Genomic DNA, 18,704 nt, shown 5'->3' with positions numbered 1-18,704 from the left:
CATTAAAAAGTCAGGAAACAACAGGTGCTGGAGAGGATATGGAGAAATAGGAACACTTTTACACTGTGGTTGATATTGTCAACTAGTTCAACCATTGTGGAAGACAGTGTGGCGATTCCTCAAGGATCTAGAACTAGAAATACCATCTGACCCAGCCATCCCATTACTGGGTATAAACCCAAAGGATTATAAATCATGCTGCTATAAAGACACATGCACACGTATGTTTATTGAGGCACTATTCACAATAGCAAAGACTTGGAACCAACCCATATGACCATCAATGATAGACTGGATTAAGAAAATGTGGCACATATACACTATGGAACACTATGCAGCCATGAAAAAGGATGAGTTCGTGTCCTTTGTAGCGATATGGATGAAGCTGGAAAGCATCATTCTGAGCAAATTATCGCAAGGACAGAAAACCAAACACTGCATGTTCTCACTCATAGGTGGGTGAGAACAATGAGAACACAACTGAACAATGAGAACACCTGGACACAGAGCAGGGAACATCACACACCGGGGCGTGTCAGGGGGTAGGGGGCTGGGGGAGTGATAGCATTAGGAGAAATACCTAATGTAAATGACGAGTTGATGGGTGCAGCAAACCAACATGGCACATGTATACATACGTAACAAACTTGCACGTTGTGCACATGTACCCTAGAACTTAAAGTATAATAAAAAAAATAATAATTTGAAACAGAAAAAAAAAAAGATGGGTCTTCTCGTATATGGGTATGGGTGATGCTCAAGTTGATCATACAGAAGGATGGAGCTATTCCGTGAAGCTCATTGGCCTGATCATAGGTGCTTCTGTTAGAGAACTGAGGAATCCTCGATTTCAACTCTGGGTTAACCTCTCATGCTGCAAGACCCCGACTACATCCATATTTTCCAGTGCACGCACACTCTGACCTCCCGGTTATGCCAATGTTCTCTTGAGTGTTACTGCTGGTATTCCCAAAGCAGCATTCTCAAACACATCAGAATCCCTTGGGGCACTTGAGATCCATGTTCCTAGGCCTGTGGTGAGTCTGATGAGACGAGAACTCCAGATGTATAACCAGCCTCCCTACTGAGCCTTCTGCATGCCCATGCTGAGAACTGCAGCCTTAGGCAGACAGTTCTTTGTCGAATGCTACAGAAATCTCTACATTTCACCATGGCACATATAACACAGTTTCACCTGTTCAGAAGAAAACATCTGACAATGTGCTGTTAAGATATTCAAGAAACGATTACAGGGAGAATATAAAAGTGTTTTATTACACAACATAATAAAGAGCAAATTCATGATTTCCTGAAGTCAATTCCCTGAGGTCCCTACATTACTTATAGGCATAATCCTTTCATTAAAAACTGTGAAAAGAATTGGTCTTTCACAAACGATATTTTTAAAATCATAAATTGAAATATTTCTTTACAACATAAACAACCAGAAACCTAAAGTAAAAGTAGAGTACAGAGCCACTAAAGTGTGGATCCCTGCAGAAGATTCTCTGCAGCAGAAGGCGTTCAGGAAGCATGCTGAAGAATTCCAGTGTGGAAACAACTTAACAAAGCAAAGAAGGGGATGCACAGAAGTTGATCCGTGGGTACAGACAGACAGACAGAAGAAATGAGACCTAGGCTTTGAGCAATCAGTAGGGTTACTATAGTTCACAAAAATCTATTTGATATTTTCAAATACCCAGACGAGAATCATTTGGCTGCCTCCAGATAAAGAAAAGGTACCTGTTTAAGGCAATAGGTATCCCAATTATACTGATTTGATCTTTACACAGTATACAAATGTATCAAAATACCACGTGTATCCAGAAAATATATACATCTATTGTATATCAGTCTTTAAAAATCCACCAACTTTTAAATAATGTGCTGAGTGTGGTGGCTCATGCTTGCAATCCCAGAACTTTTGGAGGCTGAGGCAGGAGGATTGCCTGGGGCCAGGAGTTCATGACCTGCATGGGCAACATAGTAAGAACCTACAAAAAAATTAAAACAAAAAAACAAAAACAAAAACAACCCATTTCTGGGCATGGTGACATACACCTGTAGTCCTAGCTACTCAGGAGGCTGAGGTGAGAGGATGGCTTAAGCCTAGAAGTTGGAGGCTCCAGTGAGCTGGGATCGTGCCACTGCACTCCAGCCTGGGCAAAAGAGCAAGACCTTGTCTCTAAAAAGCAAAATAAATAAATACTGCATAATGACAAATATGTATCCAAAAAAAAGCTGTATCTGAAAAATGACAAAGAAAAAAATGAGACCAGGCACAGTGGCTCAATCCTGTAATCCCAGCACTTTGGGAGGCCGAGACGGGCAGATCACGAGGTCAGGAGATCGAGACCATCCTGGCTAACACGGTGAAACCCCGTCTCTACTAAAAAATACAAAAAACTAGCCGGGCGAGGTGGCGGGCACCTGTAGTCCCAGCTACTCGGGAGGCTGAGGCAGGAGAATGGCGTGAACCCGGGAGGCAGAGCTTGCAGTGAGCTGAGATTCGGCCACTGCACTCCAGCCTGGGTGACAGAGTGAGACTCCATCTCCAAAAGAAAAAAAAGAAAAAAATGAGAAATTCTACGTAGATTCTTTAGGTATATTAAATGCAGTTTGAGATTTTCGATAGACCCAAGAAATGTCATTAGAGGTACATGCTACCATTCACGTACTCATTCTTTAGTGAGCACGCACTAGGTGTCAGCTCCTGGGAGTCTGATGTGTGATGCCTTCCCACCATCACCTGCTCCACCAGGCACCATCTACCTCCCCTGGGTTACTCCATCAATTCTCCTGAATGCCTTTGATCCTTCCTGCATCCTTGAAGACACTGTTCCCAGAATTATTGCCCCCAAAGCAAATGTATCCTGTTACTCTCCTTCTGAAGATGCCTTGATGGTGCCCCACGGTCTCCCGGGTCAAATCCAAGTTCTCTGCCTAGCATCAACAAGCTCTGTGCCCTCTGGTCCTCTCCACCTATCTCGCCCAGTGCACTTCTCCCCAGCATATGCACGCTGGGTTCCACACACGTTTGTCATCACCTCCTGGCTCCAATGCAGGCTACACCCTCAAAATGAACACCCTCCTAAGAGAGGAGCCAGCGACCCCCTTCAGGACCAGCTCAAGGGCGGTGTGACAGGCAGAATCAGGCCTCTCCACCCCAGAAATGTCCACGTCCTAATCCCTGGAACCTATGACTATGTTCCCTTGCATGGCAAAACGGACCTTACAGATGTGATTCAGGTTAAGGACCTTGAGACAGGAGATTTTCCTGCCTTATCCAAGTGGCCTCATGTCATCATGAAGGTACTTTAGGGAGAGCCACCTTTCCCAGCTGCAGGGAGCCAGAGAGACTGCAGCGTGAGAAGGATTCAGCCTGCCTTTGCTGGCTTTGAAGATGGGGCTTGCCATGTTGGCCGGGCTGGTCTCGAACTCCAAGGAATGGGAGTGACGTCCAGAGGCTGGAAAAGGGAAGAAATAGATTCTTCTCCAGAATGCCCAGAAGGAACACAGCTCTGCCAACACATTGATCTTAGTCTGGTGAGAATGGTGTTGGCATTATGACTTCCAGGGCTGTATGGTAATAAATTTGTGTTGTTTTAAGTCACTGAGTTTGTGCTAATTTGTCACAGCAACAGTAGGAACCACACTCTTTAGTGCAGTGCTCCCTACTCACTCTTGCCTCCCATAACCCCTCTTCCCCACCCCAATTTGGAGTTCCCAAACCACCCATGGCCTGAACTGCCCATTCGACATGATACCCATTGTTCCACGTCTAGCTTAGCTTCCCAACTACACAACTGTGTTCTACTTAAGTAGAGGGGCTTTGTTTGTTTTTAGCTGTTCTTTCACAACCTATTCAGCCCTCATGAAGGCTGGTCACAAAACACGTTTATAAAAGGTTACCTGTTCAATGACACTTGTCAACAAGACAGTATCTGTTATGGACAGAATGTTGGTATCCCGCCCAGGTCCTAATCCCGGCTGGGCGTGGTGGCTTACTCCTGTAATCCCAGCACTTTGGGAGGCCGAGGGGGGCAGATCGCTTGAGACCAGGAGTTCGAGACCAGCCTGGCCAACTTGTGAAACCCTGTCTCTACGAAAAATACAAAAATTAGCCGGTGTGGTGGTGGGCACCTGTAATCCCAACTACTTGGGAAGCTGAGGCAGGATAATCGCTTGAATCAGCTGGGGCAACAGAATGAGATTTCATCTCAAAACCACGACGACGACAACAAAAAAACCCTAATCCCAAAGTGATGGTATTTGGAGGTGGGGCCTTTGGGCGTAATTAGGTCACAAAAGTGGAGGTCTCATGAATGAGATTAGTGCTTGTTCCCTCTCTTTCCACCACGTGACACACAATGAGAAGTTGTCTGCAACCTGAAAGAGGGCCCTCCCGTAACCTGGCCACGCTGGCACCTGGGACTTCCGACCTCTGGAACTGTGAGAAATAAATGTTTGTTGTGGAAGCCATCCTGTCAATGGTAATTTGCAGCCCGCACTAAGGCAGTATCCAAGTACTATCATACCGTTTTGGCCCACTAAAATAAAATCAACTCATGATGTCATACATTAGTTATTCATAGTTCTGGTGTCCTAATTCAAAGAGCTGTAACTGTAATAGGGAGACACTTCAGATACATTTATTGCCAACAGCCTATATATCCTTTTTAATTTTAGCTGAAGAAACACAGTTAAGCAGGGAATGTGCAGCCAAACAGTAGGTTCCTTAAGGACAGAGACTACGTCTGTCTTGGCACAGTGTATGGAAAGTGGTGGGCACTGAACATTCATGGTCAGATGGGTGAACAGTTAGGGGTTACCCGGAGTAAGAACATTACACACAGAAAAATAGCTGGATCAAATTAAGCAATCACTGGTATTGCTGGGTCTAGGTCTATTATAGTAAATCTATTTGATTCAACACTCACTGTTGCTTCCTGTTGGATAATGCTGTTATAATTAGTAGATTTTTCAAAGGCGATGGCATCTCCACTGTGAAGGAACAGAAAACAGAGAAGTAATTTTAGCAAGACACCTGTCTCTGAGCAGAAGCATGAAGTTTCTTTTGCAGCAAGGTTATCTGTTTAGGGGTATAACTTTTATTGAAAACCCCTCTGCCATGTTTCTATCCACAAATGGTAATGATCGCAAGCTTGGGGCTTTAAAAAGTCCGTTTCTGTAACTGGGACAACCACTCATTTCTTTTTGAAGGTTTATTCCTTTCAGAAGCAAGAATATGGTATCGTCATGGGTAGAATTCACTCCTGTGGGAAAAGAAAAACCATCATGAACATGAAATCTTGTTACTTTTTGATTTTGGTGCATTTTAAATGATTGATACGGAAATCATAATATCCTCTGAGTTGATGGGTGTAGAAGAACACCTTTACAGAACAAAGAAACTGGTAATTAACAATAGAGATGTAAATTTCATTTCACCATGCCTCTTGGATTCATATATGATAATGGAGAAGTTTATACGTAATGGAGAACAGACTCAGTCCTATCTATGCAGTACGGCGCATTTTTTCTTTAATCATGGGCATTCAAGAAACTGTGAGCCCAGTTCACTTGCACCAGGGAATGTCCATTCTCAAGATGCCAGAGGTGGTGGTGTCTCCTCCCACTTCCCCGCCACTCAGTCCCAGAGTTGTGGCCGAGCCAAGGGCAGACATGACTTTGGTGGGTCTGTCTACTCCAAGTCAACATACATCCTCCTGCCTGATGGTTTCAGCTCTACCTGAACATAAAAAAGAGAAGAGGAAGCCAGCAGCCTCTTGCTGTGCTTCTGGAAGCTAGGCAACGGTCGTCCAGGTGAGGAGAACCTGGGAGGCGGTGGAAGTCAGAGGGGAGGTAGAGGAAAATGGCTTTCTTTCCACATAGGATGGTTACACGTCCTCCGCAGCCTCTTGAAAGCCCCTGGGGTTCTCTTCTGAAGGTTTGGGTCAGTCCATTCTCCAAACCAAGTCATAGAAAACTGGGCAGAATGCTTGATACCCATCTGATAAATGTTTCCACATAATGTTCTATTTCAAAACAGGGCACACAGATTCAGGGTCTAGACACAAACCCACCAGAAAGGCACTCTTCATTTTTTAGTAACAGTTGTTATCAAAATAGAAATTTTACCTTGGACTTTCCAGTGGCTGCAGGACACAGCATCTGTTCAACCTGAAAGGGTATATGGATAAGCCCTGCACATGTACACAGGGTGATGGGCAACGTTAGAGGAGCCAAAGGCAAAGAATTTGGAGTGTCTTAGGAATTCCATTTGTCGTGTATTATGGACTGAGTTGCCTTCTCCCCAGATTCCTGTTTTGAAGCCCTCGCCCTCAATGGGACTGTATTTGTAAATAAGATTATTAAGGAGATAATTAAGGTTAAATGAGGTCCTAAGAATAGGGCCTTAATCCAATCCAGGACTGGTGTCCTTATAAGAAGACACCAGAGAACTTGCTCTTTCTCTCTCCATGTGAACAAAAAAAAGGAACATGTGAAGACACAGCAAGAAGGCAGCTGACTGCAAGCCAGGAAGAGAGCCCTCACCAGAAATCAAACTTTGGGGTACCTTGATCTTGGACTTCCAGCCTCTAGAACTGCGAGAAAATAAATTTCTGTTGCTTAAACCACCCAGTCGGTGGTATTTTGTTATGACAGCCCAAAAGAATGCATCACATCTCAATGATATCTTGGGTAGGTGTGACAATTATGCAGTTTCTTCAGGTAAAATTTATAAACAGCCCATTGCCACAGATACTGGGACATTATAGCAAGAAAAACAACAAATAATCAAACTTAGAATACAGACTAGAATGAAATAAGACAGAAGAAAATATCAGAAGTGAAATTTCACTAAATAAAGCGCTCATAGAAAAGAAATTTAATCAGGAAAATATGGTCATCACTCTTTAGAGATGTCTAAAAATTACTTGTGAGACTTTCTTCAACTAAACTGGAGGAAGGCAATTTCTCCCCAATTCCACATTGTGTCAGCATGCTACTCCTGATACGTTTTCTTTGGAAAATGAATGCAAGACCACAAAATGAATACACTGAGCTCCATCCATTCATTCATCCATCCATCCAACCATCCATCCATCCATCATCAATCCATTTCTCATTCATTCATCAGTGCCTACTGAATGCCAGGCATTGTGCCAGGCCTTGGTGGATATAGCTGTGATCCAGGGAGACAAGGTCTGTTTTCACAGAGATTACAGCCTATGGGGGAGGAAAAATGTTACACAAATAATCACAAAGATGTTGAGTGAAGATTATGATAGCTGAAGTGTTGGGTGCTAGGAAAACATACATCAGGGAGCCATCCAATTCTCTTGCTAGTCCAACAATGCACATCTCTGTCAACTGTCAGCTTGATGAGCTCAGGAGACCTGCATATGTGATCAGTTAGCCTGATCTGGTTGGTGTTCATCACATCACCATATTAAACAATTTTGAACAGTGACATTGATCCTCATAGAGCATTCCTATAGCTACTCAGAAACAGGTATTTCAAAGCTAGAATGTCTGGTTTCAGACTTAAAGGAATGACAAGGAAAACTCTCAACTTTTCATCACTCAACCCTCTCCCTCCACTCTGACTCTGGGAGCTTTGGACTAATGAGTAACGCTCATTACGACTGAGAATGTTCTCAATTATTCTGAGTTCCGAAAGGATACTCCCAAGTTTCTGCCTCCGTTCAATGTAGAATATGGGCTTAATTCAACAGCAATCGAAAGGAAGGAGGCATCACCCTCCTCATCTTTACAGGGAAGCCTGAAGGGATCTGCCTGCCATGCAGGGGCCCGTGTATAGCAGGAATCCTCACTGGGAGAAGTATGTTACTTTTTAGCATTTAATTGGGAGACTTTATGCATTAACCTAACGGTGAGAAAGAGAAAATATTTCAACCTCGTGGAGAGATGGGGTCATCTATGAAAAAGTCCCCATCTCTACCTGACCGGACAGACATTCGTCTGTTCAAACGAAAGGCAAGGCTGTCTCTTTCCACCTCTGGAATGCCCTAATTTAAGAGACTGGCTCACAAGACGGGTCAACATGTAGGTTTAATGAGATCATATTTATTTTCTAAAATCACCTAGTTTCTGAGGCCTCTGCAAACAAAGAACCACAAAAATATTCAAGTGACGGGGGATTCGGAGGCAGTAACATAGTTGGGCTACAAGGCAGGTAAGCAGAGAGTCACTGAGACCAGCAAGGTGGGGATTCATGAGGGTCCAAGTTCAAGTCACTGAGGATCTGGCAGATTCAGAGGAGGGAACACTGCAGGCATGGCTGTGCTAGGCTAGAAAGGGAGGCTGGGGTAGACCAGCACTCCACCAGGGTGCAGTTCTCCACATACGGCCACCACCCAAGAGGAGGCGGCCAGAGCAGGCCTGGAGGTGGCCGTTTCAGACAGAAGCCCTGAGTGCCCACCGGCACAGCTTTGTGTCTTTGGCCTCACTGCCCCCTGCGTCATTTCCAGAGTGGGGCTCTGAGTCAGGCCTTTGCGACATTTATCAGGCTGTGATCAAAAGCATAGTCATTGCTAAAATACAGCGTGAAGGAAACCACACACAACATCTGGGGCTGGCCTCTTTGTGAAGGGCGGGCTTCCAGTCCAAAAGGCGTCTTCTCCACCTGCTCTCTGAGGCCTGTGATGTTCTAGCAGTGCCAAATCACCGAGCCAGAGGAAACAACAGAGCACAAGGCAGATCGTGACACAGGAGTGACTCCCAGGCCAGTCCTTGGGTCATTCGCATTCCTCAGGAGCTGCCCCCGTTAGTGACTGCTCCTCAGGGCCCAAGCCAACCCCTGCCTAGGATGTTAGGATTTAATAACCACTGGAGGGAAGGGCGGGGTCAGCTGGGAATGGAGGGAGAAGAGCCCAGATGGGGAAGACCAGGGAGGGAGGAGGGCTGAGAATTCCCACAGCACAATGGAACAGGCCTCCTTGTTCAGCTCTGCAGCTAGCTGGCTATATTGCTTTAAGCAAGTCACATGAAGCACCAGGGCCTCAATTTTGCATGCTATAAAGGGAGGGACTGGGATTTGGTGATCGCCCCCCACCAAGACCTTTTCCAGCTCTCACACAGGGACTCAGAGGTCCCCCAGGTCTTACACAATGGTCTGAAGTTTCCTTCTGGGCTTCATGCAGGGACAATGGAGGAGGGCCTGGTTTCTTCTGGGCACTCGCAAATTGTCCACTTCACTCAGTACAGTGAAGACACAGATTAAACCGCATTTAATTTTTATGATCAATTTGTCTAAAAAAGGCAGGCATAGAGAGGACTGAGACACTGTTATATGGCACATAACTCATCTTGTCTCATTTTTCCCATAAAGTCTTTCAAATGTAGAGTTAGCTTAATATGCTTTTTGACATTAATTGTTTTTAGTCTAACTACAATTTGCATTCACATTCTCAGGTTTTGACATCATTTGTCATTAGTCCAGACTTTCATTGACATCATTTTGGCATCATAACTTGCCCTCGCAAATCACTCTAACCAGTGGTGAAACAACTTGAAGCAATTACAAAGGTAAGAGGATAAAAATGTAACAAAACCTAATTCATGTGCCATACTTGTTCTGTGTCAGATTTCAGAGCAAAGGCGCTTCATCTTCCAATCATTAAAGGCTCTCATCGTTAATTCTTCCTCAAAGCGCATGAAGTAATTATTGTGGTTTTGATGAAGAGAAGATATCTTTGACTTGATGAATATTTTTACATACGTTAAAATAGTAAATATGTATATTCACATTGAGACATATCATTATGATTTTGAAAAACTAATATAATTTTGATTATACTAATAACATTAATCATTAAAATACACTCAGCACTTACTCATCCTAAATGTTTTACTTGTTTTACCTTAGTTCTCATGAACACCTATTAGGAAGGTAGGTAAGAATTATCCCCAATTTGCAGATGAAGGACAAACAGAATTCACAGAGCTGGAGACCTAGCTCTGACTTCTGAGTAGAATATTACCTATCCTACAATTCTGTCTTTTAAGATAGAACCACATGTGTGACCAAAAAAAAAAAAAAAAAAAAAAAAATGTACACAAGAAGCAAAAAGGAGGATATCAATTTGTTGAAACTGCAAATTAGCAAGAACAATCTTGCTCTAAAATCTGTTCTCCTGTGTGCTGTGGTTTAGTCGTTTGCTGCATTGGGGCCATTACTGTTATATTACTTAACTGTATCCTGACAGATTCGATTTTACGAACAGCTTCATTGCAAAATGATGACCGGGGGGGAGACCTGTGGAAGGGTGGGAAGCGTAAGACATCCACGTTCACCTTCTTGAGGCAAAACTCAGCCCCTGGGGGGTCAAGCTTCACTGGCAGACAGCAAATAACACGTTGCATTGCACGGGCATCTGTCTGTTGGACACGGGCAAGTGAGCGACGCTGTGAACAAATGATACAGTTCCTGATGTGAGAGGGATTCAGAGCGGCACCTCCTTTTTGAACCTTTCCCAAGCAAGCAAGGGTGCAGTCTAGGCTGTTATTCTCCACACACGTATTTTAAACTGCCAGACGACAACCAGGTAATACGTATTTTTTAACATTAGCAAGTTCTAACCAGCCTTGAAAACCATAGGGTGGACAAGGCCAAAAAGCGGGTTGCAACTTGGACACCCGAGAGGGAGGCCCTCTGGGGCTCATCGGAGGCCTTGTGGGGGGCCCTGGCCCCAGGAAGACTCAGCCCCCACTCTCAGCCCCTCCAGGGGCCTTAGCTGCACACACAGAAGGAAAACAGGCTCCTGCTTGGGGCTGGAGAGACTCCTCTGAAAGAACCGCTGGTGTCTGACATCACCAGGCTGTGGTGCCCACCACTGCTGGCTCCCTGTGAACCCGCTCACCCCCAGCGTGGTGCAGCCTGGAAAACGAACCTCTCCCTCTTCTGCTCCATCGCAGGCACGGCCAGCTGTGGACCCGCGGCCCTGCATTCCCCAGGCTCAGGCCCGCCAGGCAGCCCCCTGAGCTCATGGCTGGCAAAAGAACAAAGGCGTGGAAGAACAAAGAACAAAGTTGAAGGAACAGTTTTAGAAGCTTTTTAAAGGCCTTTAATAAGCTGAGTTGAGAAAGCTGACATGGTGAGAGAGAAGTGTGTGTGTGTTTCGGGAGGGGTGAGGGCGAGGCTTAGTTTCCACATATCCCCAAGGGAAACCTGAGACTCCCAATGGCTGATTGCAGACTTTACATGACATAGAATGGGGATTCATGTTTGGAAAATGACAACAAGTTTATCCTTGAAACAAAACCCAGGGATTTTGCCGAAGAGGTAGAGAATAAAGGTTAATTACACAGAGCTGTTTCTCCAGATGTGATATAACGCACGCATGTATACACACGTACGCACACACACGTGCATCCACACATATACACACACAATCTCCACTTCCCTGTTCCCCTAGACAATAATAAAGTATTTTATACTTTGGCCTGGATTTTTCCATGAATTTCTAGGTCAGCAATTATACCGAGGTCCAAGCCTCAATCTGGTTGACAACTAAACGGGATTGGAGTCTGGGGAGGCCATCCTGCCCTGACTAGGGAGGAGGAAGGGAGCGGAATGTGCTGGACTTTGTGAGGTGGTCTTGTTCATATGGCACACATTGCACATTTATGGTCATTTTCATTAAAAAAAAATAGCCTCAGGCTGTTCATTTGTTTTAAAAATCAAATCTTGCTCTCTCCTTGGTGAGGACGGTTGCTGCCTCTGCATTTTTCAGCATGATTCACCACAACCCCCATCCCACCCCAGTGAAGACGCACGCCCCCCACCTGCTGCTCAGCCACCTCTCCAGGTGTCCAGTTCAGTGGACCACCAGCACCCTGGTTCCCGGCTCTGTCACAGCACCCCTGCTGCATCTGTGGGCACCTCTTCTCCCCTCCCCAGCACAGGGGTGTGGAGGGAGGAGCAGGATGTGCAGGTTCAGGGACCTGGGAATCAGAATTTCTGAACTTATGGGGCTTACGGGGCAATATGGGAGCAATAGGAGGGAGATAGGAGCTTATCCTGATACTACATCTATTTTCATTAGATTCTATGCTTCTTTGGAGTACTTGGTGGTAGTGAGAGAAGTCACCCCTTTGCTACAATCCTGGTTTATGGCCAAATCTCTCTACGACGATGCTCTTATTGGTGTTTCCATGTCTTTCCTTAAACAAGGTCCAGAAAGAAGAGATAAAGACAAATGAGATGCCCTTGAACAGCCTGTGCACAGCTCAGTGACTCTGAGAACTGATCTGGGAGAGCTTGCATGTTCTACTCTAAGAGGGTCCTAGCAAGGCATGCTCTTTTTAACCACCCCCACCCCCAACCAAAATGAAATTCCAGTTCCCTCCTTAGGCAAATATTAGTAGGAGAGTTTTTGTAAATCAATTTTGCTCAATTGCTGCACACATAGAGAAGTGGCTGCTTCACCCAGGCATAAAACATTGGGGAAAGACCAACACACTCATCGTAGGTTTGCTGGAGGACTCGCTTCTGGATTTTAAACACAACAGAGATCGCACTCTGCAAAGCTGTGTGTGAGAACACACCCTGAGCACACACAGCTGCACACCGTGGGGACTGACCACCTCCGGGTGGGCAGCACTCTGGTCTTCTGTTGGCTGCTGGCCTCCCTCTGCTAAGTAGCCCTGCTCCAGTTCTGTTAAAGACACGATGCCTGTGCGTCCAGAGGAGAAGCAACTGTGCGCACGGATGAAAATGCCAGGAGAGTGCTCTCCAACTGTGAGAAGAGAGGGTGGGTGTCAGCGGAAGAAACCCCGAGACCTCGAACCCCCTGAGAAATGGGCAGGGAAGGGCTGTGAGGATACTTCATGCGGCTTGCCATGATGTCTTTTCCTGAATTATAGGATTCTGCTTGATTATTTTTAATTGAAATTCTTATGAAGGTAATTGTAGATTTACATGCACTTGTAAGAAATAATTCAGGCTGGGTGCAGTGGCTCACACCTGTAATGTCAGCACTTTGGGAGGCTGAGGCAGGAGCATCACTTAAGCCCAGGAGTTGCCCAGCCTAGGCAACATAGTAAGACCTGTCTCTTACAAAACAAAAAATAAAAAAAATTAGCCAAGTACATTGGCTCCCAACTGTTGCCAGCTACTTGGGAGACTAAGGCAGGAGGATCCTTTGAGGCAAGGAGTTCAAGACCAGTGTGGACAACACAACAAGATCCTCTCTCTACAAAAAAAACAAAATAAAAAATTGCCAGGTATGATGGTGCATGCCTGTGATCTCAGCTACCCAGGAGGCTGAGGCAGGAGGATCGCTTCAGCCTAGGCAGTCAAGGCTGCAGTGAGCCATGATCATGCCACGTCACCACACTCCAGCCTGGGTGGCAGATGTTTCAAAAAAAAAAAGGAAAAAAAGAGAAAGAGAAAAGAAGAGATAAGAAAAGAAAAAAAAAAGGAGGAGGGAAGGGGAGGGAAGGGGAGGGGAGGGGAGGGGGAGGGGAGGAGGAGGGGAGGGAAAGGGGAGGGGGGAGGGGAGGGGGAGGGGAGGGGAGGGAAAGGGGAGGGAAAGGGGAGGGAAAGGGGAGGGGAGGGTAGGGGGAGGGGAGGGAAAGGGGAGGGGAGGGTAGGGGGAGGGGAGGGAAAGGGGAGGGAAAGGGGAAGGGAGGAAAGGGGAAGGGAGGGAAGGGAGGGAAGGGGAGGGGAGGGAAAGGGGAGGGAAGGGGAAAGGGGAGGGAGAGGAAAAGGAAAAGGAAAAGGAAAAATTCAGAGAGATCTCTTTTACACTCTGCTTAGTTTCTCCCAAAGGTTACATTTTGCAAAAACTGTGGTGTGATATCACAACCCAGATACTGCCACTGATACACTCCACTGATCTTAAATTTCCCAAGTTTTACTTAAACTCATTTGTGTGTATATTTATTTCTATACAATTGTATCACCTGTGCAGGTTCATGTATCCACCACCACAAACAACCACATTCATCTCTTGTTTCTCCCACCCCTACGTCCCTAACCTCTGGCAACCACTAACCTGTCCTCCATTTCAAAACTGTTGTCATTTCAGAATATTTTACAAATGGGCTCATATGCTATATAACCTTTCGGGATTGGAGTTTTTTTCACTCAGCAAAATTCCCTGGAGATTTATTCAAGTTGTTGTGTGTCAATAGTTTGTTCCTCTTTAATTTTTAATATTTGTGGGTACATAGTAGGTGTATATATCTATGGGGTTCATGAGATATTTTGATATGGGCACTGTATAATAATCACATCAGGAGAAATGGCGTATCCATCACTTCAAGCATTTATCCTTTGTGTTACAAACAATACCATTGTACTTTTATTTTTTTAATATACAATTAAATCATTATTGACTATCACCACCTGTTGTGCTGGTGAATATTAGATCTTATTCATTCTTATGTTATTCCAAATGACAGGATCTCATTCTATTTTATAGCTGAATAGTACTCCACTGTGTGTATGTACCACATTTGCTTTATCCATTCATCAGTTGATAGACACTTAGGTTGCTTCCAAATAATAGTTTATTCCTCTTTATTGAGTAGTGTTCCACAGTATGGATAGATCAGTTTATTTACAGTCACCTACTGAAGGACATCTAGGCTGATTCTAGTTTTGGGCTATTAACACATAAACTTGCTATGAATGTTTGCATTCAAGTTTCTGCGTGGATATAAGTTCTCATGCCTTTAGAATAAATGCCCAAGGTGTAGTTGCTGGTTTGGATGGTAAATTGTATGTCTGGTTTAATAAAAAACTGCTAAACTGTATTTCAGAGTGGCTAGAACATTTTACCTTCCCATTGTGTGAGTGACCTAGCTTCTCTACATCCTTGCTGGCATTGGGTACTATCACTATATTTTATTTTAGTCAATCTGGTAGGTGCGTAGTGATACATCATTGTGGTTTTATGTTTTCTTTCTTTCTTTTTGAGATGGAGTTTTGCTCTCGTTGCCCAGGCTGGAGTGCAATGGCACAATCTTGGCTCACTGCAACCTCCGCCTCCCGGGTTCAAGCAATTCTCCTGGCTCAGCCTCCCGAGTACCTGGGGTTACAGGCACCCACCACCATGCCTGGCTAATTTTTTGTAATTTTAGTAGAGACGGGGTTTCACCATGTTGGTCAGGCTGGTCTCGAACTCCTGACCTCAGGTGATCCGCCTGCCTCAGTCTCCCAAAGTGCTGGGGTTAAGGTGTGAGCCACCATGCCTGGCCTCATTGTGGTTTTAATTTGTATTTCCACAGTGACTAATGGACTGAGTGTCCCTCATGTGCTTATTTACAATTGCTGTATCGTATGTTTATGTCTTTTGCCCATTTTCTAATTATATCGTATATTTATGTCTTTTGCCCATTTTCTAATTGGATTGTTTCTTTTACTGTTGAGTTTTGAGCCTTCTTTCTATATTGTAGATACTAGTCCTTGGTCAGTTATGGTGGTTTGCAAGCAAATGTTTTCTTCCTATTTGTAGCTTGTCTTTCCCTCCTCTTCACATGGGCTTTCTGAGAGTAAAAGTTTTGATTTTGATGTGGTCCAACTTTACATTTTCTTCTTATGGATCATACTTCTGGTGTCTGGTCTGAGAACTTTTTGTGTGCAAGTCTCAATGATTTCCTTCAAGGTTTTTAAAGTTTAGTATTATGTTTTAAATTTAAGTCTATGATCCATTTTGAGTTAATTTTCATATACATTATGAAGATTAGATTGAGGCTCTTTTTTTTTTTTTTTTTTTTTGCCTGTGGTTTTCTAATTGTTCCAGCACCATTTATTGAAAAGCAGCACCTTTCATCAAATTAATTTTGTACCTTTATCAAAAATCAGTGCAACATATTTGAGTAGTTTTTTTTTTTTTTTTTTTTTTTTGAGATGGAGTTTCACTTGCGTCGCCCAGGCTGGAGTGCAATGGCACAATCTCGGCTTACTGCAACCTCCACCTCCCAGGTTCAAGCGATTCTCCTGTTGGCTTCCCAAAATGCTAGGGTTACAGGTGTGAGCCACCGCGTGCAGCCAAGTGGATCTATTTCTGTATCTTCCACTTGGTTGCAGTGATCTGTGTGTCCATGCTGCCACCAATACCACACCATCCTGATTGCTGTGGCTCTACCGTGAGCCTTAATATAAGGGAGAATGTTCTCCTCCCATTTTATTCCTTTTTGTCAAGTTCGTTTGAGCAATTTGCTTTTCCACATAACTTTTTAGAAGAAACTTGTCTATGTCTACAAGAAAATCTTGCTGGGATTAAAAAAAAAAAAACTCATTGAGAGATAATTCATATACTACACAATTCACCCATTTAAAGAGTCCAAGTCATGTTTCTTTTTTAAAGCATATCCACAGGGTTATGCAGCTGTGCAGAAAAGAGATAACACTGCAGGCCTGAGACTGCGCTCCGTAGAAAGCTCTGCTGCCAAGTTTGGCCCTTGGCTAGGGTCTGGGAACTTGGCTCTTGGAGTGTTCCCAGTCAACTGTTAACTGATAAGAGTGGCTCCCTGTGCCTAGACTGTACAAACAATATGGTTTATGCCGAACACCTGCTTTCCTTTTAGGAGTCTATAATGTTGGCATGTGCTAGACAGAGGGTGCTTATGGGACCAGCTTTCAATAAAAGCTTTGGGTGCCGAGTCTCTAATGGGCTTCCCTGGGCAGAAACCTCAAACACATGCTGCTGCATTTCATTGCTGGGGGAGGAGTGCACTTTGTATGATCCCTCATGGGGGAGGGAATAGCACACAGGAAGTCTCACAAGGGTTCCACCAGACTCCGCCTCTTTTTCCATCATGACCCTGGGTATCTTTACAGTGTCACTGTCATAAATCTTAGCCATGTGGACAATTATATGCTAAGTCCTGTGAGTCATTCTACTGGATCTCTGCAAGTGGCGGTGGTCTTGGGAATCCCTAGCGCAGTGGTGAGACTTGCTAGAATAACCCGAATTCACTGAAGTACGGTTACAGCATTACTCGAGAAAAAGGGCAGTTTGTTCAGTGTGCACACATTTAGGATGGTTATGTCTTCCTGGTGGATTGATCCTTTTATATAAGGTCCCTGTTATGGTTTGAATATTTGTCCCTCTGAAACTCATGTTGAATTTTTTTTTTTTTTTTTTTGAGACAGTCTCGCTCTGTCGCCCAGGCTGGAGTGCAATGGCATGATCTCAGCTCACTGCAAGCTCCGTCTCCCAGATTCACACCATTCTCCTGCCTCAGCCTCCCGAGTAGCTGGGACTACAGGTGCCCGCCACCATGCCTGGCTAATTTTGTTTTTGTATTTTTAGTAGAGATGGGGTTTCACTGTGTTAAACACGATGGTCTCGATCTCCTGACCTCGTGATCTGCCCACCCCTGCCTCCCAAAGTACTGGGATTACAGGCGTGAGCCACTGCGCCTGGCCCTCATGTTGAAATTTAATCCTCAATGTGGCAGTATTGAGAGGTGAGGCCTTTAAGAGGTAGGTGATTCGGTCATGAGGGCCCTGCCCTTAAGAATTCATGAATTCATGGATTAATGGGTTATCACGGGAATGAGACTGGTGGCTTTGTAGAAGAGGGAGAGACCTGAGCCAGCACACCCTTGCCATGTGATGTCGTGGGCCAACTCGGGACTCTGCAGAGGGTCCCTGTCAGCAAGAAGGCCCTCACCGGATATGGCCCCTTGAACGTAGACTTCTCAGCCTTCATAACTGTAAGAAATAAACTCATTTTCCTTATAAATTACCTAGTTTCAGGTATTCTGTTATAAGCAACAGAAAATGGACTACGTCAGTCCCTTTTTGTCCCTAGTAATTTTCTTTGCTCTGAAGTGTGCTTTCTTAGATATGAACATAGCCACTCCTGCTATCTGTGGATTAATGTTTGCATGTTACATCTTTTCCATCCATTTACTTTCAACCTGCCTATGTTGTTGAATTTGAAGTGAGTTTCTTGGCAACAGTATATACTTGAGTCATTTTTGTTTTTAACTTCACTCTGTCTTGTCTTTTGACTGATTATGTAAGATAATTTACATTTAAGGTAATTGGTAACGTTAGCACCTAAGTCTGCCATTTTATTACTTGTTTTCTATTTGTTTCCTTTGGTTCTTATTCTTCGATTTCTCTTTTCTTGCCTTTCTGAGGATTCCTTTAAACAGCATTGAGGACTCTATCTTGATGTAATTGTCGTGATTTTGAGTACATCTCTTGACATAGTTCTCATGGGGTCACATGAGTATTACAATAGACACGTGTGACTTAGCACAGTCTGTTGTTGCCGATGTTTCACCACTTTGAGGTGTGGAAATCTTTTTTCCATTTAGGCCTCTTTACCTTCCCCACTTTTAAATATCATTGTCTCAAGTACCAGATGGAGGCATAATTTTTGTTTCATCAAATGTGATTCACAGAACTTGTGACAAAAAGGACAGCGTACTGTATGTCTCCCATATTTCTGCTCTTCCCATTGTTTTTTTCTGATACTCCAACATTCTGTTATCATTTCCTTTCTCATCGAAAAATTTTCTTTAGCTGATCTCCAAGGGTGAGTCAGCTAGTGACAAATTCTTTTGGTTTTCCTTTGCCTGGGAATATTTTTATTTCCCTTTCATTCTTGAAAATAAATTTGCTGGATGTAGAAATTGTGGTTGACAGTTCTTATCTCAGCCCTTGAAACCTTTTGTGCCACTTCCTTCTGGCTTTCTTGGTGGTTTCA

The 18,704-nt window shown here is 44.3% G+C and overlaps 1 protein-coding gene across 11 annotated transcripts in view; it reads right to left on the bottom strand.

Moving 5' to 3' along the window:
* Positions 1-18,704, bottom strand: part of LOC105490113 (regulatory factor X8) — an 84,085-nt gene that overhangs the window by 27,744 nt on the left and 37,637 nt on the right. For all 11 annotated transcript variants that reach the window (XM_071077243.1, XM_071077248.1, XM_071077239.1 and 8 more), the window contains one exon: positions 4,941-5,004. In XM_071077243.1, the coding sequence (XP_070933344.1) occupies positions 4,941-5,004 (64 nt within the window). The remainder of the gene's footprint in view (positions 1-4,940; positions 5,005-18,704) is intronic.

The sequence above is a fragment of the Macaca nemestrina genome, chromosome 13 (genome assembly GCF_043159975.1).
Source record: "Macaca nemestrina isolate mMacNem1 chromosome 13, mMacNem.hap1, whole genome shotgun sequence".
Lineage (NCBI taxonomy): Eukaryota > Metazoa > Chordata > Mammalia > Primates > Cercopithecidae > Macaca > Macaca nemestrina.
This window is presented reverse-complemented; position numbering and strand designations above follow the sequence as displayed.